Below are 24,188 nucleotides of genomic sequence, written 5' to 3'. Positions count from 1 at the left end.
AAATATATACAATTCAATGTAATTCATATGACCTAAATGACCGCTTACTGGCTCAACATTACTTATTGGGGGGGGGGGGGGGGCGAAAATGCCCAAGGTGTGCCCACCCAACACTGATTTCATGCACATGATCTGGGATTGCCAAACAATATGCCCTTTTTGGGGAGCAATTGTCCTCAAACTCAAAGAAGTTCTGGGGAGGGAGCTGGCATTCACGGCCCAGGTGTGCTTGCTGGGACTCTAACCTCGTCCATAGAAACGTAAGGTAGGGAACAGACTGATCAACTTAGCCCTGGGTCTTGCTAGGCGCAGACTAGCATTAGAATAGAAATCCACACAGGGGCCTAAGGCTAAACACTGGAACCGGGATGTGATTAATTGGGCGGGTGCCGAAGGTAGAGCAGTGAGCTCAGAGGAGGCTAAGGGAGTGCAGAAACGCCCTATAGCTGATTTATGGAAGGAAATGATGGTGTCTTGGAAGGAGCCAACACATATCAGTAAAGCGGAGGGGGAGAGAGCAAGATAACCCGAGTGAATACATTGAGCCGTGATGGCTTGCTTCAATTCCTGGAAAATCAGAGACGCGTATGCTGGCTTTCTCGAATTACGAGATGCTGTGGCATGTGATTAGGAATATGTTAGATGATGTTGTGGGGGGAAGTTCCTCCCTCTCTTTTGATACACCACGGTGGGTCCTTTACCCCTAAGCTCAGATCCCCAGATAAGAACAGCCGATCCTTAATCGACACTACTCTACTGCACAGGTGTAAGTGTGTTTTAGAAGGGTTTTGGTTTTCTTTAAAAAGTAAATTCACTTATATTGAACTATATTGTCACACCTTGATGCGAAGCCACCGGCCGCTCATGAGAAAGACTTGAATGAAATGTACATTGAGTAATGGAATGTATCATTGTATAGTAAGACTTTGAGGGTACTATTAACCAGTTTATTGAAATGCAGCATGGTGATAAACATGCTAACTTTCGACCAGAGCTCTTTTGAGACTATATATCTTGAAGTGCAATGTTGATCCGAAAATGGATGCTGTATGTAGATTTATACACTGTATGTGTTTTGAACTGTTTTACAAGAAATGCTAATAAAAATATGTTTTTAAAAAAAAAACTATGAAACTTGGAACTGGTAAGGCAAGCACCCGTATTTCATGAGACAATGATATGTCTTGTGGTGACAGTCTGTGGTATGGAAAAGGCATACAGGGATTCTGCCATGAGGTGAATCTGTGGTGTGACCCATAAACATAAATGGCATACGAAAGATCCGAACAGAATCTCTTTGAGTATTTGCATCCACCTTGTCTGCTGGCCAGCCAAGTGCTGGACTGCTTATCCACAAGGCAAGGTCTGGAAAACCATCAAGGTAGATCAAGAGAAACTTCTTCCAACATCCATTCCCTTGAGGGTGGTGATGACCATGTATCCGTTGAGGTTGGGGTGTTGGAAAAAGGGTGGGTGGGTAGGGGCTCCACAAAGAATAATGACATGGAGTGTTGCCACTCATCATCATCATCATCTGTATTTGATCATATTAGAAATGACCATAAAAGCACACATAATTAATACAATAATAAAAATTTTATTACAAAAATATTATCAATAAAATTCCACACAAAAATGTCTTCATGATCCAAGAATAGGATGAGAATACATTAAAAAACATAATAAAGGCAATTAATTTCTCAAATACTAATTCATTAAAATTTACGGTCAGCTTAATGGGCTAAATGTCAACCCCTTCCTCTTCTTCATACTGGCCCATAAAAATGATGCTACAGAGTAGCAGACCAAGGGGTCAGGTAGTTTTTTTAAAAGAATAATGCTACCCGACACTGCAAAAATAAAAACAAATTAGAATCCGCTTCAAGTAGGCCTTCCTTTCACTCTCATAGAGCCCACAGAATAAAACTATATGCAGTTTGGTTTGGGGTGATAAATTATCACATGGGCACATAATTAGATTGGAATGATTGTATGTTTTTTCTGGGTAACCAATCATTAAGGAAATTAAATTAGTGTGAAATCTTAGCAGTATAAATCTATGGTGTGCACTGTTTATGTTGGCTAAATAGAAAAAGTCTCCCACCATAGGCGGTGGGTTAAGATGATAAACATGTACTGTGGATTTCTCTTGATGATGTTCCCTATGCTTGTGTTCAGCCTTTAACATAAACATTCCAATGTCTTTCTGCTTAGAAACCTTCTTGCATGTCAGGTGGGTCTTAAAAAAGTTTGTGGAGGCCTATCTCTTAGGACTGACTCCACGTAACTTAGCCACTTTGACCTTTTCCAGTCATCCATCGCTATACAGTTTCTTATTACCAATTGGGTAAGCGGTACCATAGCTCTCCTCCATATAGAGTGCCATAGGAGGAGTGGGGCTAGTCGTATATATTCCGATATGTAAGGGAGGGCCAATTCCGTATGTAAAATGCCATTTGCAGAGGAAGGGGGAAGACCCACTACAGATTTAAAAAAAAAAATTCTATTATTTTAAGTGAAGTAGGTATAACCGTGCCCCATACCCAAGCACCGTATGTCACTGCCGCTTTTACTCTGGCATGATATATATTTTTTATTGGCAATAAGGGTTTGGCACCCAATTTCTTTGTAAAGGTTTTTATGGCCATAATACCACTCTCCATCACCAGCCTCCTTCCTTCCAACAGTTTTGCTCATGACAAGGCTTTGTCAAAAAGAATACCCAAATAGGGGAAAGAGTCTACAACCTCAATTTTCCCTGTGTCTGCGCTAAAATATGGGACTTTGTCTCTAAGTACTACCAGCAATGATTATAAAAGACTTTGCTTGATTTACTTTGAGGTGTAATGAGTCCATGAAAGAGACATACGCTGTTATGAGCCTTTGTAGCCCAATCCCAGTTCTTGCAATTAAAACAGCATTGTCTGCATAGGACACTATTGGTAGCATTTTATTTTCGAAAATAGGAACGCCCCTAGTAGCCACTCTAAGTGCCTCCTCAACTCCATTTGTGTATAAGGAGAAGATAAAGGGGGCCACTACGCATCCCTGCCTCAGTCCTATGAAATGGCGTGTACAGTCACCTTTTTAGTGCATCGCACTTACACTGTAGCATTTACATAAGATTGCCTTATAAAGTTTAAAATAGCCGAGTCAACCCCCATCGACTCCATTATGTCCCATAATTTATCATGGACCACGCAGTGGAACGCAGCACTAAGGTCCATGAACGCCATATATAGTTTACCATCTTTCATATTTGTATATTTTTCAGTAGTCAAGGCTAAATTCAGGCATTGGTCTACAGTACCCCTTCCCTGCTGAAAGCCATACTGGGCCTGGATCAGGATCTTATTATCTCTAGCCCAGCTCTCTAACCTAGAGAGGAGGAGACGGCCCATAAGTTTTGATGTTGTGTCCAGCAGGGATATTTGTCTGTAGTTTTTTGGGGAAGCTCTATCCCCTTTTTTTATAAATGGGCACTATAACCCCCGAAGGATGCGGAGGGGCCTGTTTAGACTATGCTATTTAAGGCATTGGTTATAAGTGGAATCCACAGGTCGGGGTTAGTTTGAAAGAAATCAATTGGGACCCCTCTGGTTCGGGGGCCTTACCCGAGCTACTTGAACTCAACGCCACCTGTACTTCATTTAATGAAAAAGATATAGATGTATGGTGTGTTTCCGGGATGTCACTTGTTGGTTATTAGTGTCAGAATTTGAAGCAAAGATATTCTCGTAGTGGGTTACCCATGACTCCTCATCTACATTAACATCCGTTGTGGGGGTCGTTTGAAGTTTTAAAATATGGTGCGTTAACTAACGTCCAGAATTCGCAACTATTACCAGAAGAGGCTGCCTTTTCCAGGTCGACCCATAGGTCCTCCCTGAGTTCTTTATCTCTTGCTTTCCTTGCAGAATTATATGAAGCTCGAAACGTTATTTGAACTGGCTTCCTAGGGTTAGCTTTTAGGGCTAACCTCAGGGCCTTTCTAGTTTTTGTGCACGAAGAGTTAAGCCATCCCTTGCCATTTCCAATCTTTATAGATTTCGTTTTTGTTAGGGCCAGTTAGGATATTACAAAAGGCAGGGACAACTGACGTCAGTATTGGCCCATTTGAGCTGAATCCCATTTTTCCTAGATACATTTGGCGTTCCAATATTTCTATGAGGTTGATCCCCGAATATGGATACCTTCTACTCCATTGAGACCATAGCATGGTCGCTAAACGTCAAAAAAGAATTACAAATCCTTTCTACTCTCTCCGCCCCATTTCTGAGGAAGGAGCCCGGCAAAGGGTCTGTAATGAGGCTAGGATCAGAAATTATTTCTAGGTTTAACGAGCCCATTAACTTGCGTAGTCCATTTCCATATTCGCTATGTGTAAAGTGGTGAATAGGTTTTCCCCTCATATCCTCTAAGCTGCACACTGGCAAATTTTTATAATTACAAGGATGAATATTAAAATCACCTAACCATATAATATCAATGTTAGGATTCTGGTTGTTGATTACGATTTCTGAAATAATTTAATCAACTTCCTCCACAGTCATGTGCGTCAGTGGTCTGAATCTATTATTATAGAAGTTTATCAGGACCCATACCCCTTCCTGATGCATCTCCAGTATCAAAATGTGTAGATTTAAGTTGGGCTGTAGATTCATCTTTACCTTTAATGGTACATCATTCCTGATTAGAGTCAGGATGCCCCCCTTTGCCCTCCCTGAGGTAGATGGGCTTGCCTGAGTCTGAAAAGATCGATAACCATTTATGAAAACTGGTTCCGTGGCCCAGGTTTCCTAGAAACAAATTATTTCTTGGTCCTGCCATATCTTTAACCAGTTGGTATCAGTCAACTTGTGTATGATACCAGCCACATTCCACAAAGCTATATTAATAACATTTCTTTTAGTCTCCTGTTGTGTAGGGGGCAATACTGAAACAATTGCGCTTTTGTCCTGGTTGGGGGGATGTCGTCTTTCATTACACAGCTGTGGGCAATTATGTGGTGTGCGTAGTCAAATGCAAGCATCAAGGTCGGAAAGGGGAGCATACTTATTCATGTGCCTCCAGTCCATGGTCTCTTTGCTACCCCAGGGGGTGCCCCCCAGTGTCCCTCCCTGGGCACTGAGTGGGCCATTGGCCTAAATAAAGTTGGCGGTTTGTAAAAAAAAAGCCCAAAGGTAGATCAACTATACAAGAATTTTTAATATGATCATTACCCAGTTGCTCATGGAGAAAACCAGCAACAGATTCGCTTTTAGAATTTAAGACCACACAGTCACGCGATAATTCTTTCTTTGATGGGCCCACCCAAGATACTCTTCTAGCCATGATCATCTGGCTTGCGATGTTCCTGTCTTGAACCCCCTACCCCCTGTTCCAGATTTTGGGTTAACCAGTGGAGCGCTTTGGACATTAGTTGGGATGTTGATTCGATCTGCCCCTTCTGTAACAATGGCACATTCCCCAGGACTAAGACCAGGGGCACTGCCGCTGGGGGTAGGTGTAGGATTTGGGAGTCATTTAGCTGGCTACTCAGACCGAGACACTTTTCTTTATGACTGCCCCGACCTATCTGTGTGCTGTATTTCCCCCCTCGTCCTGCATTAGCATACTCCAGATCTTGGCTTCTGTGATCAGCTGTCTCTATCGGCTTATCAGGCATTAAGAACCTAGTATTACTACAAACCTTAGGGTTAGTTGTGTCTTGTGCTGTATTTGGTATTGGGATTGAGCCCTCCTGATTTCCTCTTAGTTGTAGGTCCTTATTTGGCATTTCGGAGTTGGATTTTTTTTAGCATTATACTAGATTGAGATCCGGTCCTCTCCTGGGCTGTTGGGGGCTGTCTGTCCATTGTATGTCCTACCATTATCACTACAGCCTCCAGTGTTCGACTGTTTTCTGTGGCCTGCTGTTCTCATACAGTTAGTTTTTCCTCTATCTGGGATAGTTTTGGTATGATGGGGTTTAACATGGTACCAACAAGTGTCTCAAGTCTCTGCCACATTGTTTCGGACGTCAAGGGAAATTCGGCGGGGTCTGCTAGTTCCACTATTTCTACACCATTTCTGGGAGTACCTCCACCTAATGTTTGTTTGTCCTTGGGGCTCTTGCTGCTTTTGGTCTCTGCGGCCCCCCACCCCTCTTTCTCTTTAGGGCCGCATCCGTAAGGCTCTTCGTTTTTGTTTTTAGGCTGCCACCCTTAAGGAAGCTCTTTGTTGGGAGCCCATTGCTGTGTCAGGTTGTATGGATCTCAGGCTTTCAATATCTTCTGTGCCCCTATCAGTTACCGGGGTTTCGCATGAAATCTTGTTTGGCCCTGACCGTCCCCTTGATAATCTGTTGTAGATAGGGGGTTCCATTGATAGACGTTGTTCTGTTAGTTCGATTTCATGTGCCAGAACTGTTGTTGCCCAGGTCAGGAAAGAGTCCAGAGTCCCTACTATACTTTTCTCACCTCTTTTACTCATCTCTGCTCGCCCTTGCAGTCTGATAGGTGAATGCCCCCAATGTCCAGGGTCCACAGTCAGATAGCAAGGGCAAAGGAGCTGTATAGCAGAAGAAACGAGCACTTTACCTTGTGTGTATTGCTGGATGTTTGAAGGGGGGCCCAGCCCAGCCTCTTCCGGGCTCCGAAGGGCGTGGACGGGCCTGCCCTTGGCCCGGGCTTTGCACGGGCTTTGCACGGGCACTGCCCGCGTGCGTCCCGGGCTGTGGGAGCCCGCAGTCGTTTAAATGCCTCAAGGCGCGTGAGTGACGGTGCGCGCTGTGGCAGGAGCGCGAAGGATTATGGGGCTGTAAGTCCTGGCCCCTGCTGATCACCCGGTTGAAGTGGCGGCAAGCTTCTTTGGCGGTCTCCCACGCTGCGGGAGACCGCCGTCGTTTAAATGCCTCCAGGCGCGTGAGTGACAGTGCGCGCTGTGGCAGGAGCGCGAAGGATTATGGGGCTGTAAGTTTTGGCCCCTGCTGATCACCCGGTTGAAGTCGCGGCAAGCTTCTTTGCCACTCATTTCACCTGCACTTGCAAAAGGGACTTGGCCAGCCTTTCTAAGGTCTTGGCTGAGGTGGAAGAGATCTGTTGCCCATACCTCTGGATAACTTGAATTTGCTTGGGAATGACACACAGACAATCTGGCCAAAACAGCATGGCAGGAAGTAGAGCTTCAGCAGTGCATCATCTTTACCATTACCTTAAGGTCTATCTACAACCTCAGAATACTCTGTAGCGAAGGGCATGCAGGTCTGTGTTCATAGAGTTTCCTTTTTCTGAAGCGGGGTTCCAGCTTGAATGCTCAAGGGCAACTGCTCTCTGACAAATAGCAATAGTTCAACTTTACAGTTACAAAATCCAACTAGTCAGGTTGGAGAATGTCCTTTCTCTTCAGAAAGAGTGTGATGGCTAGACCACCAGAATGTACTCTGGTTTTACTGCCTACATCGGGTCAGGGGGATACATACTCTAGGGATCTGTGCTGGTACTAGTCTTTATATGGAGAAAAAGAAACAAACTTAATTAAGGAAGAAGGGGTGGAAATGGACTGCGCCGGTTGTTTCCCCAGTGTGAAGCAGCCTTCCTCTGCGATGTTCAGCACTCATATAAAACAGGCTTGATCGCCTTCAGTACACTGGTGCTAATATTCTGTTTGCACTCATTTTGATATGTGCCATTGTTGCAAAAGCAGTCTAGATACTGCTTGCAAACATTTAATTTTTAAGTTGAACCCTTTGCGTGCTGGTGACGGAACCACTCCGTCACCAGCCACGGACGCGCTGTGCAAAAAGACGGAGTGGTTCCGCCACGGCCCGGCCGCCGTGCCTGCGCGGCGTTAATTCCGCGCCTGCGCTGAGCGTTCTATTGAGCGGGCGGGGCTGTGACGGAACCACTCCGTCACAACCACAGCGCGCCCGTGGTTCGTGACGGAGTGGTTCTGTCATGAGCATGGTGGCGCCGCGCGTACCCCCAGCGCGGCGGCCGAATTACCGCCGCGGCCAAGGGGTTAACTTTATTTTTATTGACATACTGCAGCAAAGAGAAAACATACACCTTAAGTAGCCCCTTACTTAGTCATGTTTCCACCCCGCCCCATAACCTACATTTCAACACTTTGCGTCTTCTGTGCAGGTGCAGTCCAGTATAGTCCCTCCAACTTTCTGAGGCACTTCAGGGGGCGTGGCCAAGCCGCAGGCTGCGTAGCTCTGAAGCTCCGACGGCCGTATCGGCAATCGCCCATAAACCCACTTGTTAGAGCATCCCCAGGGCTCTCGAAATACTGCCAGTAGGTGCGAGTTGAGCTCAGACCAGCGGGAGCCCTTCAGCGCCAGACATACCAGTCGGAAGCACGAGATGCGGAACAGGCCGCAGCTCCGCCCGTAACATCAAAATGGCGGCATACGAATGCGGAGAGAAGACCGGAGAGAATATAGTGGCGGAGGAGCGCTCGACTGTACATTGATAACGTACAGGGAGGTGAGCTGGCGGGGCGGAGTGGTGCGCTACATAAGTGAACGCAGGAGGCTCCTGCAGGGCAATAGCGGGAGTTGTGCCAGTGTGTACGACCGCAACAACAACAATTGCGAGCGTCCAGATCTCAAAGTGTGCACGCGCGGGAGCACGCTGAACCAAGCGGTCTGGAGGCCAGTTTTGCCCCTTGCCGCTCTCTCCCCCCCCCCCCCAACGCCAGCAGTCAAGTGCTCCCACATAATAGACATCAGCGCTAGTAATTAGACCAGCCTGCGGCGCAATATATATACAACCTTGATCCCCGCTGCCACACGAGGTTGAAAATCCTGATATAACTTTGCCTACAGCTGCAGTGGGCGCACTATCTAGAAATGGCAAATAAGCGAGTGCAAGAAATGTGCACCCCCCAAACCTGCAGATCCTGGGCCCTGGCATAACGGAAACTAGTAACTTTCTGAGGCGCTTCTTTGAGGAGAAACAAACTGGTGTGCCGAAGGCCCGTCCCAGCTTTGGAACAGTGTGCGTAGCAACAACGAGAGTTCAAATCAGGATTCAGTGTTGGATTCATCCGGAGCTGTGAATCGAAGGAGATGAATGTACTTTGGGGATGTGATTTTGTTCATTTCGGTGGCCAAGAGAGACACTATTGGCCGCCAAACTTCTCTGAACCCCTTTGTGGAATTAGTAAAGGTAGCCTGTATCCGCTCCATCCTTAAGATGTTCCATAGTCTATGTAACCACCCCATATGCGTCCATAATGTCTGCGTCCCCCAGTGCGATAAGATGTTTTGGTGGGCTGCCCTAGGACCAACCCCATCTGCCTCCCCCTCCTGGACCTTAGGGGATAAGTGAGCGGGTTGGGAGTCCGAGCACAACATAGACCGGTGATCTCAGGATTTACGTCTCAAATGGTCTATCCATGTCATCTAGGATCTTGGCCAATTCCCTGCAGTCCCATAACAAATGCACTAATGTGCCCTCTTCCCCACAACCCCTCCAGCAAGTCTGGCTGCGGTCTAGGTTCCCCTTATTTAGTCTCACCGGCGTCAAGCACCAATATGTGGCTATCTTGACTGCGGTTTCCCTACTTGCGGTGTTGCGCACCGTATGATTGGCTCAATAATAGATGTCCCTCCATTCTTTCTCCATGAGGTCCCACCCCAACTCTGTCACCCAGTATTTCTGACTAGCAGTGGGCTGTGTCGGAATAGGTGGTCGCAGCATATCATATAATTCAGAGATCATTTTCCTTTTGGTGCTCTTCGTCACTAAGCACTTCTCATATTTTGTCAGTTTCCGATTTGCTGCGGTTGAACCTCGGAGTGGAGGAGCCAATAACGAATCTGGAGAAAATAGATCCTTTCTGTTTCTGGGAGAGCATGATCATGTCGCAGATCGGGAAATGGAATAATCCCTTCCACATCAAATAAGTGCCCTGCCGCTTTACACTCTGGCACCCGCCAGGCCAAGAACGCCCTCTCGTTAAGCCCTGGCGTAAACTCCCTCTTATCAAATAAAGGAGTAACGGGATGGAAAGGATGTCAAACCCCATCTAGTGGCCACACCATCCCAAAACTGCAGATTTGTGTTTGTGATGGGTGAGTCCTGAAGATTTATAGGTCTATCCGCCCATTTGAGGAAGGGGACTTTCCACAAGGAGAGTTTCGCCAGTGCCCTGTCCTGGAATAGCCATCTCTTTTCCGATTCTGGTCTGCTCCACTCCACCAAGTATCGAAGCTGTGCCGCCTTAATGTAAGCCAGGAAACTCGGGTTTCCCAGGCCTCCCTCATCTGGCCTCAGATAGCCCAATTCCCTCCACATACGGGGGCATGCTCCTGCTCAGCGATTTCATGAGCTTGAGGCATGATATTGCCCCTATAACTTCGTCTACCAGGATCGGTGCTTAACCACTCTGCTTGATCCTAAGCTTATGCTGTTGTGTTCGCCCTCTGCAGGTACGTTGTTATGTGAGAGTCCGGGGGTGGTCGTGCTCCGATGGAGGTCCCAATAGAATTCCTGAAAGACCCTGGCAATCTCCTCATCTCCTTCGACCACCTCCCCCTATCATTCTTGAGCTACTGGACCTTCGTCAGCTGGGTGCGTGTCCTAAGCTTGCTCGCCAGCTTGCGCCCCGTCTTGTCCCCTTCGATACAGTAGGCGTGCTTCAGGCAGAGTGCTGCATATTCAGCCCTATCTGTCAAGCCCCGCAAGTTGAGCCCTCGCCGCCTTCAGCTGGCCCAAACCCTTTGGGCCCAAGTCCTGCTGAGCACCCTTTCTAACTCTGCCACTTAGGCAGTGAGGTGGTCCCTTTTTTCTTTGCGCTCCCTATTTTCGGCTGCGGAGATGGCTATCAGCTCCCCATGCACCACCACTTTAAGAACCCCCACAGCGTGGACAAGGTGATGTCTGGTGAATCATTCAGCTCCAAGTAATTTGTGATGCATTTGTATATCTGTTTCGTCACAGCCTCTCTATGGAGTTTGCTTACCCGTAATCGCCAGCTCCCCATCTGGGGCACTCAGAGGGACACCGGCACAGCATCATGGTCCGAGAGTGCTGCCGAATGATGTCTACATCCCCCACCAAGTTGTTCTGTCGAGCCTATCAAGTGGTCAAGTTGGGCATAAGTACCGTGTGCATGTGAATAGAAAGAGAATTGAGAGGTCTGCGGATGAGCCACCCGCCAAATGTCTACCAGTCCTCGAGATTGTAGCGAGCTCATTCCTTCATGAGACAATTCCTCGGTCTGGGTGTAGCGATGACCCTACCATGAGGGGAAATACCCCAATCCAGAGCTTATAGCCTAGGAGGCGGCCTTTAACTTCAGCTATTTTTTCTCCCACCCTCCCACCGAATCGCTTGGCGATCAGAATGGCCACTCCTGGCTTTTTATCAGAGGTGGAAGAATAGAATTGTTGGGGAAATGCCCTGGACCGCATCCTGTGCCAATCCCTGGAGAGGAGATAGGTCTCCTGGAGGGGACACACATCGACTCCAACGTTCTCCAAATAAGACAAAATGGATTTCCTTTTAATAGGCTTGTTAAGGCCCCCTACATTAAGGGTAACTACGTGCAGGTGCGAGTGTGACATGTTGTAGGATTGGAGAGTGACCTCTTTACCCAGAGGACTCATATCCCGCTGCTCCGCCGTGAGCTCAACGCCCCCCCTGATCTAGCCCCCCTGATTCGTACATTCGCATGATAATCCCCATTTGCAGCACACCAGTTCTCCCCCCTTCCTAACCCCAACCTAGAACCCCCGACCCTCCCATATCGTCCAGTGCCCTCCGGGCATAATCGCATGCACCTGGAAAAACAAGTCTAAGGAGCATTTTGTGGTCCAAAGTTCCTCGTTTCCCCACTCCCACCGACCGCCCCCCAGCCCTGCTTATCTCTGATGCTTGCACTAGTCCCAGCCGAGATCACAAGCTATCATGAGAGGTGGGTCCCTGAACACTGTCTCTAAAGCCGATTGCCTCTCTTACGCCATGGCTGTGGGGTCTGGCCCCACCGTGTGGTCGAGGAGGCGCCTCCTGTCAACTCTGCCAACGCTCTTGTGGGGGTCTGTGGTCTTGACTGGACGTATCCTCTTTGCTGTGCTGTTCCAAACCTAGGATCTTGCATGCGTCCTGTAGGGATTTAAGATGGTGAAGCTTGTCATTCCACTTCAAGATCAACCTGAATGGTTGGCCCCAGGAATAGGGCACCTGCTGCTCCCGCAAGTGCGTGGTCACTGCTCATAATTCTCACCTCTTCTGTAGGGTGATGGAAGCCAAGTCCTGATAGAGCGGTATTGGATGGCCTTGGTACGTGATCAGATGTTTCACCCTGGCCTCGCGCAGAATGCGTTCTTTGAGAGGATAGTCTGCTAGGAAGGCCAGAAAGTCTGGCGGGGGTGCAGGAGCCCTTCTTTTTAGCCCCACACGATGCGCTCCGTCGATGCAGATCTCACAGTCCGCGGGGACTATTAGTATGTCCCGGAACATCCCCTGCAAATACTGAACCATGTTCGAACCCCCTTCACGAGGATATTATTCCGCCTAAAGCTGTTTTCGAGGTCCTCTGTGTTTGCTTGGAGGTCAATCCGCTGAGCCCTCAAACTAATCATCTCCTGCTAGAGCTGCTCCACCTACTCCTCTCTGGCCTGCTCCTGGTCTTCTATGCTCGCCACTCTCTCCCCGAAAGCGTCCATATCTCAACGAATCTCCTTCACTTCTCCTTTAATTGCCTGAAAATCCTCTCGTAAAGTGTTGAATAGGGCCTCTAGAAATGTCCAGGTGACCAGAGCTTCTACTCCCCCTGGCTCAAGTTGCACCTGCGTATGCAGGGACATCAGATCCTCTCGCTGCCAGGCTGTGGGCCTTTGGTCAGTATGTCTTTCAGTGTTCTATCCTTTTACCCCATGAAGCCCCTCCTGCGACTGTTAGTGAGGATATGGTGTGAAAGGTCTGTAGGCATGTTCGGTCGTCACACGCAGAAAAATAAAACGTGTGGCTGAACTCCCTGTCCATAGGCCACTGTCCTTTCCTCCACTGCCCTTCCACCCGGGATATGGCAGTTCTTTCCAGTTGGTCTGCCCTCTCGCTCTGATGTATATCTGTCTTGTAGCCCCCAGGGCACCACCCCTATTCACGGGCATCCTCTTACAGATTAGACACCCTCTGGCCCGTTCTCCTTTCCCCAGCGGTGCCGCTAGGCCGCGTCGCCTTTCCACTTGGTCTGCTCTTCCCGGGTCTTAGTGGTGCTGCTCCAGCGGCCCCCAAGAACCTTTCTCTGAGCCGTTCATGCTCAGTCACATTGGTATGCACTGGTGGCGGGCCTCCGGTGTTCCCCGGCCCCCTCGGTCTCCGGATTGTCTTTGGACTGCTCCGCAGTTCCTGGGCTCTGTCTCCGGAATGGCTGCCTCTGCCACCACGTAGGCTCGCTGCTGGAACCAGCTGATAGGCCACAAGGAAGATATCGGCGACACAAGTCCCGGACATGCCTTCCCCGGGACTTGCTCCCTGCTCTGCTCTCCTTACGTTCCTGGGGGGACCACCCCATTGGGAACCCCTCTTCCTCTCTACTCCAGAGTGCTAGGTCTCTATGCGCCGGGTCCCCGGTCCTCTTAGGGTTGTGCTGTGCCTCACCTCAGTCAACTTGGGCCGTACAGCTTCCACCTGTGCCCCACACCTACGATGTGAGGGATTCGTCCTTCTGCAGTCACCCGGCGGCCCACCAGTCCCCTCTGCGCGTTCACCACTCATGCGTTTTTGGGTTGTCTGATCTCGGGGGCCCACTTGTGTCACTCGCTTCCCGGGGGAGATCGACCTTCTCCTCTGCCCCTCGGGCCCAGACGGCTCCCTAGTAACCCCTCCTGGGCACCAGTCGACAGCTCTGGTCAATGCTCCGCGAGGGAGGGCTACCGCAATACCTCTTTTCTCTGCTCCGCTCCGTCCACTCGAGGTCCCAGCCAATCTGGTCGGGTCCGGCCGCCATTTCCATCTCCCTGCCTCGCAGCTGCGCGGGACACGTTCGCTCCCAAGCAGGCCTCCAGCCCCGAGTTGCTCACTGTAATCGGTGTTGGCAGGACAAAGGTGTGCCCCCTCCCCTCGATTCCGGACCTCTGGAGGGTATAAATTGCTGAATTGGGCCGATATGGACACCCGGGAGGGGGGAGACTATGTGAAACACGTCTTACCCGCTCGACAAACATTTATTTTTTAGAGTGGCACACCTCTTTTACACTCTGCACCTCACCAACAATTCACGGTTCCCATTTCCTTAAACTGTGGCGAGGTAGGAGTAGTGGATGAAAGAAACTGGTAAATAATTTTTTGTTTTTATTTCCTTCTTATTTCAAACAAAAAGTCTGCGTAGTTCAACCTTCTTTTAATGTCTTTTGACAGTGTTGAAAAATAAATGCACAACTCTGATTTGCTAAATTTTATCAGAAGCTCCCAATGAACATGCCGTTTACAGTGGCACAACTCGCCATTTGTATGAAGTCACAAGAGCAAAAATGGTAGACAAGCACTGCTTTTAAGCTAACCAAATTCCAAATACTAGTACCCAAATTATATAATTTAATTCACCTCTTTTATCCATTAACGCACCTCTATTTATCCAAAGGAAGCAATTCAATGATATACTTTTAGATCTTTAACATTGCAAGCATGTTTAACCATGAACATTCCAGTGCATCACTCGCAGGGATCTTCAGACAGTAAACTTCATTTCATAGCAACATCTAGAGGATTTTAATGATAAAAGTTAAAAACAAGAGTGACACTGTTCTCACACGCAGCGCTATCTTGTGGTAAGCATTGAGTATTTTGTATGCGTTTCCTTTGATATCAAATGAATAGGCAATAACCTTAACCCTGCATATATCAATAGACAACCAATGTTTTCTTACTGGTAAACCAGTGCTATAGCATGGCACAGCAAACACCTCAATATTGATATATGTGTTATCAGCAGGACACTAGTCTGAATCCAAACACATAAGTTCAGTGGTGAATACAAAAGTTACCATCAAAATGGCTTATAGTGACAGTTCCTTGGTGCATTGCTTAGATACTTCAAAACTGAGGCACAAAGCAAGGTATGTGAACCAATTATTTAATATTTTTAAAACTCAGAAAAAAATCTTACTGATGAAAACTCAGTATCTCCCAATCGGTTTCAACATCTTGTGCTGGACAAATTTCCTTCACAGTGTCAGGGCAAACTTCTATCAATCTGCAAAGAAGTGACCAACCAATCTGAAAAATAAAACACAATCATGTTTAAAAATGTACTACAGAGGTCAGAATGATAGCTCTGGTTTTATATTTGTTTAAGGGAAACGCAACATTTTACATCAAAGACTAATTATGATCACAAGATTGCAGATGGCTCACTGTGCCAAAAGTACACAGTTGTATAAAAATGAAACCTATTTAAAATCATTTTGTCAACCTTATAAACCCATTTGCGGTTTGTCAACAAAATTCAGGTGAAGAATCTGCCCTCACAATATCGATGGCCACATGATGATCTGCGGGCACCTACGAACAAAAGCAGCAACCCGAAATCTGGTACATAGCCCTTCGAAGCCAATGCGTCCTCTTGATTAAATAATGCATTGCTGTAGTGCGTTGGTCAGGCATGCTGTCCAAACCTTGCGCTAGTGAATGGAAAGCTATTAGTTTGACTTGAGGGTGTAGTTTTCGGCTCCCCTTCCACTCCCAATTAGCCAATTTACAACTGCACTAGCTATCTCAAGGATCAGATAGTTTATATTGGCGCTCTCGCTCTCCAGAAAAAAACTGTTTTCTTTCTGTAACATCCTCTGGTAAATATGTTGGGAACAAGGAAGTCTCTCTGGCCAGCTTCACAATATCCTCTTCTTTCTTTTCAAGACAGTCTGCTGTCTGGACCATCCCTGTGGTACCCAGGCCCATGCACTTTAGTATCCCTTTCTTTTAAACACTTTCTTCCTATCTCAGGCTTGATGAGTCTCTGTCAAATTCGTAGTCCCTCTGTATCTCTCACTAACTTTTCTGGAGCCCCCTCTCTCTATTTATCTAGTTTCTCTCATTAGGGTAACCTCTTTTGGAAACCGGTTTCTGTATGTGACTGTTTGTTCCCCTTTTCCCAAAGCAGCCCTGTCACTAGAGCAGAGTTATACTGTAATCTATTTCGCTCAGTTAGCATGTCGTTCCATATTGTCCCTTGTATGTTTCCTTATTCTTTGGCGAACAAAGGTGTGGTACTGGCTGTCCTATCAACCCTGTGCTCTCCATTTCAGTTTGTGCCAATAGTGCCCCCTATTTAATAGCCCCATCACACATGTTCAATCCCCAGTGTACCTGCCACCCATCTTCCTTTTTCCCCTCCCTGTTACCAACCTTTGTAGCCGGAGTTCTCCCTGGAAGCATGGCGGGAGCAATAGGTGTCGTTGGAGGGCCAGCCATGCCTAGTCAGCACTGTGGGTCCCTCAGAATTTACCGACCTCGACTGGGTATTCGGGTACTCCTATTACTTGGAGTCAGTAGTGGCACCAAGACTTCTTCCTCATCCTGGTAGTGTGAGCCCACAAACAACTATCTCCTCTGGGTTTCCCCCTCCTGCTCGGCATCCTCCTTTCCTCTACAGGGGAGACAACCCATGGTATAGGTCTTTCTTATATCTCCACTAGGCTCCCACTTTTTGAGTCCATATTTCGTTCCTCTTGTTACCTGTCCAAGTCTGTTGTCACTTTCTAACCTCTCCTCTCCCTTTCCTTTCCTAGGTTCCCACCGTCTTCCCTATCACCCTGGACGTCATGGGATCATTTTCCCTCACAAGCCAATTTCCAGCTTTCTTCCAAGTGGGAAGATTACTAAGGAACAATGACAGAATGTCTACATTAGTTTGATCTATACTCCATCTATTTTTAGCTGGAATTTGCAGGGATGAAGAGACGAGCACCATCGTAAAATTCGGCATTGTTCACTTTTTTCTTGGCCAACTAAGTAAGAGGACTGTGGTCAGTGCTTGAAATACACTCTCTAAATTATTTAGTTTTTCTTTGCCTTTTTCATCGTCAGACATTCCTTTTCAATTGTCGCAGTTCTCTATTGCCTTGGGAAATGCTTTCTGGTAATAAATACAACAGGTTTTTGCACCCCACTGACTCTACTTAGGAAAGGACTGCTGTGAGAAGTTGGGCTTTTGGTTGAGAGGATGATAACCCTCCTCAAGCAACAACCACAATCCTTGACAAGGTAAATCACAAAAAGACACTAAATTACTTGTGCTTAACCCTCAAGTAGCTTGGCACAAAGGCAATCAGGCTTAACTTAGAGGCACTGTGTAAAGTATGTATGCAGCACACAAACAATAGTCAAGTAAAAACACAACACAACGAAAATCCCAAACCAACTTATAAAAATAAAGTAAATTTTAATAAATAAAATGAGACCAATATGACAGAAATCTCAGAACCGGGGATGTGCAATTTCAAAGTTTTAGGTAGGTACAGCGCCTAACAGCACAAAGGGTTACTCGCAGTTATTTGGTCATGCTATACCGAGGTAAAGTTCAGACCGACCGCGATGGAGCACAAGTCTGAAACAGGGTCCGGCTTAGTCCAGCTTGGAAAGTTACCTTCTCAAAGTCCAGCACGAAGAATACAGAACTTCTGAATTTCTCCTCTTCGTGTAGAGGAGTGCACTCTGATGCCATCCAAGGGACCAGGGCCTTAATGTGTAATTCTCCATGGGGAGCTTAGATGGAGGGTGGCCTGGAGTTCTGTTTGCCCATTAGGTCAGAGATTTAGGCACAATTAAAAATGTTGAAATGCAAGTCTGATGTGTTTATTGCCCAAGTTAAATGCTGTTCATTGTTTGAGTTTGTCATCCTGACAGGCAATGGTCGGATAAAACTGGTTTGGGGAGAGAGCTGTGCCTTCAGAGATAGAGGCATGAATGAAACCCATGGTATACGAAGAGAAGCTTGTTGGAGGGGAGGAAATGGTTATATAGGACCCTAGGATGAACTCTAGTGGATGAATGTGATGAAAGAGGCATATCGATTTAACCATCACAGACAATCTGCCAGCCTTAAGAGGCTGTGTGACAGGAGGTGTTTCAATTCTAAGGGGGCTATGGATGAGCGTGAAGGTCCTTCCCAACCTCTCTCTCACGTCGCTGATTGGAATAATTATCAGACACTCCCTTCCTTTTCTTACTAAAGACCCTCCATGTAGCGATTTGCTGCAGAGGGTGGCAGACTAGCTAAATGTTTTCCTGACTGTGAAAGAGGGTGTAGTGAGGAAAACAGGTGACCTTTGGTTTGAAATTAACCGCTATATGTATCAAGCTATTTAGCATTCGCAAAGGCCGAAATTCTGCGAATTTCGGCCTTTGCGAATGCTAATTAGACAAATGGAATGTATCAAACTAGTTTGATGCAAAATAAGGAATAGCAAAATTTGCTAATCCTTATTTTGCGATTGCACTTAAGGAATTGCAAATTTTGCGATTCCTTAAATGCAATGTATCAAACAAATAAAATGCAATAAATGCCATTAAGGATTAGCAAATTACCACCAACTTCTAGTTGGTGGTAATTTGCGAATTCTTATCAAAAATCTTTTTTGATAAAAACCAAATGTCTTTTTCAGGGGTGCAGCAGGGTGTTCCTGAGACACCCCTGCACCCTTGGAAACATCCCTAATTTGCGATCAGCAAATTGCTAATTGCAAATTGCACTTTCATTCCTATGGGCCTCCTGGCCCATGGAAATGAAGGGGTAATTTGTGATTGACAATTTGCTAATCTCAAATTAAGGAATGCTAAGGAATCGCTATTGGAAAGCGATTTTGTACATACATACCGTTTTGCATTTGCTAAATAGCGATTCCTTAAAATTCGCTATTTAGGAAATGCAAAATGGTTTGTTGATACATATAGCGGTAAGACCCTAACTAAAGGGACTCCAGCTCAACTTCTGAACTATCAGTACAGTAAGACCATGTGTAGGCATATACAGAATTGAAAGAAGTTTACTAATGATGCTGTTAAAAAAAAACTTTGGAAGATGGAACCTGTAAGAAAGTGGATGGACGGTTGTCTACCTCAAGAAGCAACGACACTAAATAGTCAGGGTGAACCCCTAAGTTATTAATTGAACCTCAGCTCATGTGGTACAGAGCATGCGGGTTTAACTTAGGGCAATGTGTAAAGTATTTATGCAGTACGAAAACAGTAATAAAAGTTAAAACACCAAACAATAAAAATCCCAAACTGATTTAGAAAAAAAATAGTAACATTTTATAAATTGACACCAAAAAAGACATAAATCCAATTTGGGAAACTGAGGATATGATTTTCTTTTTAAAGTTTGTTGATGTTGTTGCACCAAGGATATTGTGCTGGCAAACTAAACACTTATATGGTCCCAAAGGCGCGACCTATTGGCTATGCCAATGCTTGTTTTACTTTGTCCTTGAAGTTTCTCCTGTACATTTTCTTTTGACATATACCAACAAGGAGAGAGGTAGGGAGATTCATAGACACTCTCTTAGTCCCCGGTTAAATGTCAAACAACAAAAAAAGAGAGAGGTCTGATCTGGTCAAGTCCACGACTACCAGAAATGAGGAGCAAAAGGATAAGTGGATAGTATTGATCACAGTCACTCTAGTTGAGTGGGATCACAGTCACTCTATTTGAGTATGAAAGCCCTCACACACCGACCTAGTCAGTGTCATGCTTCATCATCGGGCCCCACCGAAGAGACCGAGTGTCTCTTCGGTGTGCTACGACGCCAGAAAGACTGCGGAGCTGGTTGTGTGGGGAGGAGGTGTTGTGAAGATTTCTCAAATTAAAAGTGACTAAAAGGGTATCAAAAAAACTTTAATGAGTGATCCCTAAGACACGTGTAAGTGGTATATGTGTCTGAATTTAAAAGCCAAGGTTGTTAGGATTTTGTTTAAATTCAGCTAGATACCACAATATTATTAAAATCAGTCAACATGTTTCTGCCTTCAGTGTGGTATATATTCACCATGGCATTCTTCAGGACTATAACCCCGGCGGTATGGACACTCTAATAGTCCACCCTGACCTGGGGGCGTGAAAGTGAAAAGGAAAAAGTGAAAAAAGTGCTTAAAAATAAGGAGAGCAAATTGCTCAATCCAAAAAACCCGAATTATGGGTGTATCAGCACCTGTAAGAAAAGACATACAGACAAACAAATATAGACAAACATACGATTAGTATATGCCAGCGTAGACTTATCATAGTGCTCCTAAGATGGTGGCAAACCTATGTGTGCACACAATAACAGATAACTTATGCACCTTCCGAGTAGCCCTTAGGGATATAAGTACTGGCTAAGAGGTGAAGTGCTAGAGGTGGTTAAAAACTACTACTTGTAGTGAAGGAGATAAAAATGCGGTGTGAACTCTCCATGAGAAGGGATCAATTTGACCAAATGGTCGGTGACCCCCACAAGATGGTGAAATATGGAGAACATCTCACTTTAAAATTGGGCGCTACTTGCACCATGGGTCTCGGGAGGGGGGTTGGAGCGCGCTTGGCACATCCTAAGAAAAAACGTGATGAGAATGTCAGCATAACCCATACAACACACAGGCACTTAGCTTTTGTTAATTGTAGTAGCCGTTCAGCCGGGGGTGCAGACTCACGCCCTCAGCGCTCACATCCCGCTTGGCAACCTGTTAGAACCCTCTGGACCGGACCCCGACGATGGAGAGCGGGGCCGGTGAATGAGTTTAAGAGCGCTTTGTTTACGCGCTCGATTCCGGGTTGGGCGTGCCTCGCTGGGCGTGTCATGCTGGGAACGAGGCTTGGGGCGCACACGCCCCCTCGGGCGGAGCGCATTAGGGATCAGACCGAGGCTTGGATTGGAAAGCCTATCCCTGCGCTTGCGTGAGCGAGATGGTTGCACGCTATTGGTTAGTGTCAGGACCATGGGTGATTATTATTTTCGGTAAATAAAACGAAGGATTTTGGTCGTTTTCCTTTGCTTTCATGATATTGGTAATGATGCCAATCAATGGATAAAAAGGTTTTTATGTGTAAGAGGGACAGAGCGAAAAAGCACATACTCATAAAACACATACATTCAAAAAGGATTGGGTTTGTTTCACTGAACTGGTCTGTTTTAAACAGGCAACATTCAACATATTTTTCTAATAAACTCTGTGCACTGTAACATCTTGTCCACAGTAAAATCCCAATCCTTTTTGAATGTATGTGTTTTATGAGTATGTGCTTTTTCGCTCTGTCCCTCTTACACATAAAAACCTTTTTATCCATTGATTGGCATCATTACCAATATCATGAAAGCAAAGGAAAACGACCAAAATCCTTCGTTTTATTTACCGAAAATAATAATCACCCATGGTCCTGACACTAACCAATAGCGTGCAACCATCTCGCTCACGCAAGCGCAGGGATAGGCTTTCCAATCCAAGCCTCGGTCTGATCCCTAATGCGCTCCGCCCGAGGGGGCGTGTGCGCCCCAAGCCTCGTTCCCAGCATGACACGCCCAGCGAGGCACGCCCAACCCGGAATCGAGCGCGTAAACAAAGCGCTCTTAAACTCATTCACCGGCCCCGCTCTCCATCGTCGGGGTCCGGTCCAGAGGGTTCTAACAGGTTGCCAAGCGGGATGTGAGCGCTGAGGGCGTGAGTCTGCACCCCCGGCTGAACGGCTACTACAATTAACAAAAGCTAAGTGCCTGTGTGTTGTATGGGTTATGCTGACATTCTCATCACGTTTTTTCTTAGGATGTGCCAAGCGCGCTCCAACCCCCCTCCCGAGACCCATGGTGCAAGTAGCGCCCAATTTTAAAGTGAGATGTTCTCCATATTTCACCATCTTGTGGGGGTCACCGACCATTTGGTCAAATTGATCCCTTCTCATGGAGAGTTCACACCGCATTTTTATCTCCTTCACTACAAGTAGTAGTTTTTAACCACCTCTAGCACTTCACCTCTTAGCCAGTACTTATATCCCTAAGGGCTACTCGGAAGGTGCATAAGTTATCTGTTATTGTGTGCACACATAGGTTTGCCACCATCTTAGGAGCACTATGATAAGTCTACGCTGGCATATACTAATCGTATGTTTGTCTATATTTGTTTGTCTGTATGTCTTTTCTTACAGGTGCTGATACACCCATAATTCGGGTTTTTTGGATTGAGCAATTTGCTCTCCTTATTTTTAAGCACTTTTTTCACTTTTTCCTTTTCACTTTCACGCCCCCAGGTCAGGGTGGACTATTAGAGTGTCCATACCGCCGGGGTTATAGTCCTGAAGAATGCCATGGTGAATATATACCACACTGAAGGCAGAAACATGTTGACTGATTTTAATAATATTGTGGTATCTAGCTGAATTTAAACAAAATCCTAACAACCTTGGCTTTTAAATTCAGACACATATACCACTTACACGTGTCTTAGGGATCACTCATTAAAGTTTTTTTGATACCCTTTTAGTCACTTTTAATTTGAGAAATCTTCACAACACCTCCTCCCCACACAACCAGCTCCGCAGTCTTTCTGGCGTCGTAGCACACCGAAGAGACACTCGGTCTCTTCGGTGGGGCCCGATGATGAAGCATGACACTGACTAGGTCGGTGTGTGAGGGCTTTCATACTCAAATAGAGTGACTGTGATCCCACTCAACTAGAGTGACTGTGATCAATACTATCCACTTATCCTTTTGCTCCTCATTTCTGGTAGTCGTGGACTTGACCAGATCAGACCTCTCTCTTTTTTTGTTGTTTGACATTTTCTTTTGACAGCAGTACGAGCAGCCTCAACTTCCTTGGCACTCCCCAACTGCTAGAATCCAATACCCCTCAGCCGTCACCTACCTAGCCGGACTTTGGGCAGACTTTCCTTCATCTCTCCGTCGGATCTCCCTCCTACCCCTTTACCCTACCTCCTTACCCTTCTCCGCTCCATTTTTCTTGTCTGCTATGCTCCTTTAATGTTTCTCTTTTGAGACCTAGCTATTTGGCCAATGCCCGGTGGAGCTACCTGATAGCTAAAGAGGAGATGGGCCTGTGGACTTTCCCCTCAGCCGTCACCTACCCAGCCGGACCTTGGGCAGACTTGCCCTTCGTCTCTCCTTCATATCTCCCTCCTACCCCCTACCCCCTTACCCTTCTTCGCTCAATTTACCTCGTCCTCTATGCTCTTTAAATGTTTATTTTTTTCTTGCAACTGATGTAACCTGTAACTGGCGTAATCGTGTAACATTGTGGAATCTCATGTAGAGCGCTCTGATACCTCCGGGTCTAGCCAGCGCTTCATAACCGTGTTGACTATGCAACTGTAATGATTTTATCCATGAATATCTGCTATTCTTGTTCTTCCTGACCGCTGAGACCTGTGCAACATGGCTAATGCCCAGTGGAGCTGCTAGACAGCTAAAGAGGAGATCGGCCCTGGTCTCTCCCCTCGGCCGTCACCTACCCAGCTGGACATTGGTCACAGTTCTCCCCCTCTCGCCACTGTGTTATCTTCCTCCCCCTCCCTCCGATGAAATATCGTTACATTGTCTCTGTGCCTGTGTCTTACTATGCTTGGATGTAATATGTAACTTGAGATTCAATTGATCCTCATGTAAAGCGCTCTGATATCCTTTGGGATCGGGTTCGCGTTATATAAAACTTTTTAAATAAATAAATAGCGTACAATGTACCATTAGTATGGACTTGTAGCGCTGTTGGCTGTGTGGATGTCGGCCATACCATTACGTTTCCATTATAGACCAGAGTCTGAAGTTCATATGATATCTGTAGACTGCTCTGGTCAATGGACGGGAGTATTGTGTGACTGGCTTGATTTGAAGTTAATCCATTCACTGATATGTACAGGATCATCATTGGCCCTGTTGGAATATCATTGGAACGGCTGGATCATCATCGGCCCTGTTGGATCATTGGAGGCCATCTGAAATCATTGACTGTAGGTGCATTGCATTGGAGCATTGGGGCATGAGGGTCAAACACATGCTCCAAACACAGTACGGTGTAGGCATGAAGTGCGGCTTATGTGGTTTTGGTGCTGTGCTTGCAGGCTCTAATTGCTTAGGCGACTCTTAACCTAGATCAGCCTAGTGCCATACGACTAACTGTAGTGTAGGGGTAGTGTAACTAGCCAGTGCTTTCTACATAGCTTGCTGAATGTGCTATACCAGGTGCCGAGGCATACCGCGGACAGAGCATTGG

At 46.4% G+C, this 24,188-nt stretch overlaps 1 protein-coding gene across 2 annotated transcripts in view; it reads right to left on the bottom strand.

Annotated features, from left to right (window-relative positions):
* Positions 1-24,188, bottom strand: part of LRRK2 (leucine rich repeat kinase 2) — a 2,266,429-nt gene that overhangs the window by 2,172,005 nt on the left and 70,236 nt on the right. For both annotated transcript variants that reach the window (XM_078680082.1, XM_078680090.1), the window contains exon 3: positions 15,103-15,212. In XM_078680082.1, coding sequence (XP_078536208.1) covers positions 15,103-15,212 — 110 coding nt within the window. The remainder of the gene's footprint in view (positions 1-15,102; positions 15,213-24,188) is intronic.

Source organism: Lissotriton helveticus, chromosome 1_1 (assembly GCF_964261635.1).
Source record: "Lissotriton helveticus chromosome 1_1, aLisHel1.1, whole genome shotgun sequence".
NCBI lineage: Eukaryota > Metazoa > Chordata > Amphibia > Caudata > Salamandridae > Lissotriton > Lissotriton helveticus.
This window is presented reverse-complemented; position numbering and strand designations above follow the sequence as displayed.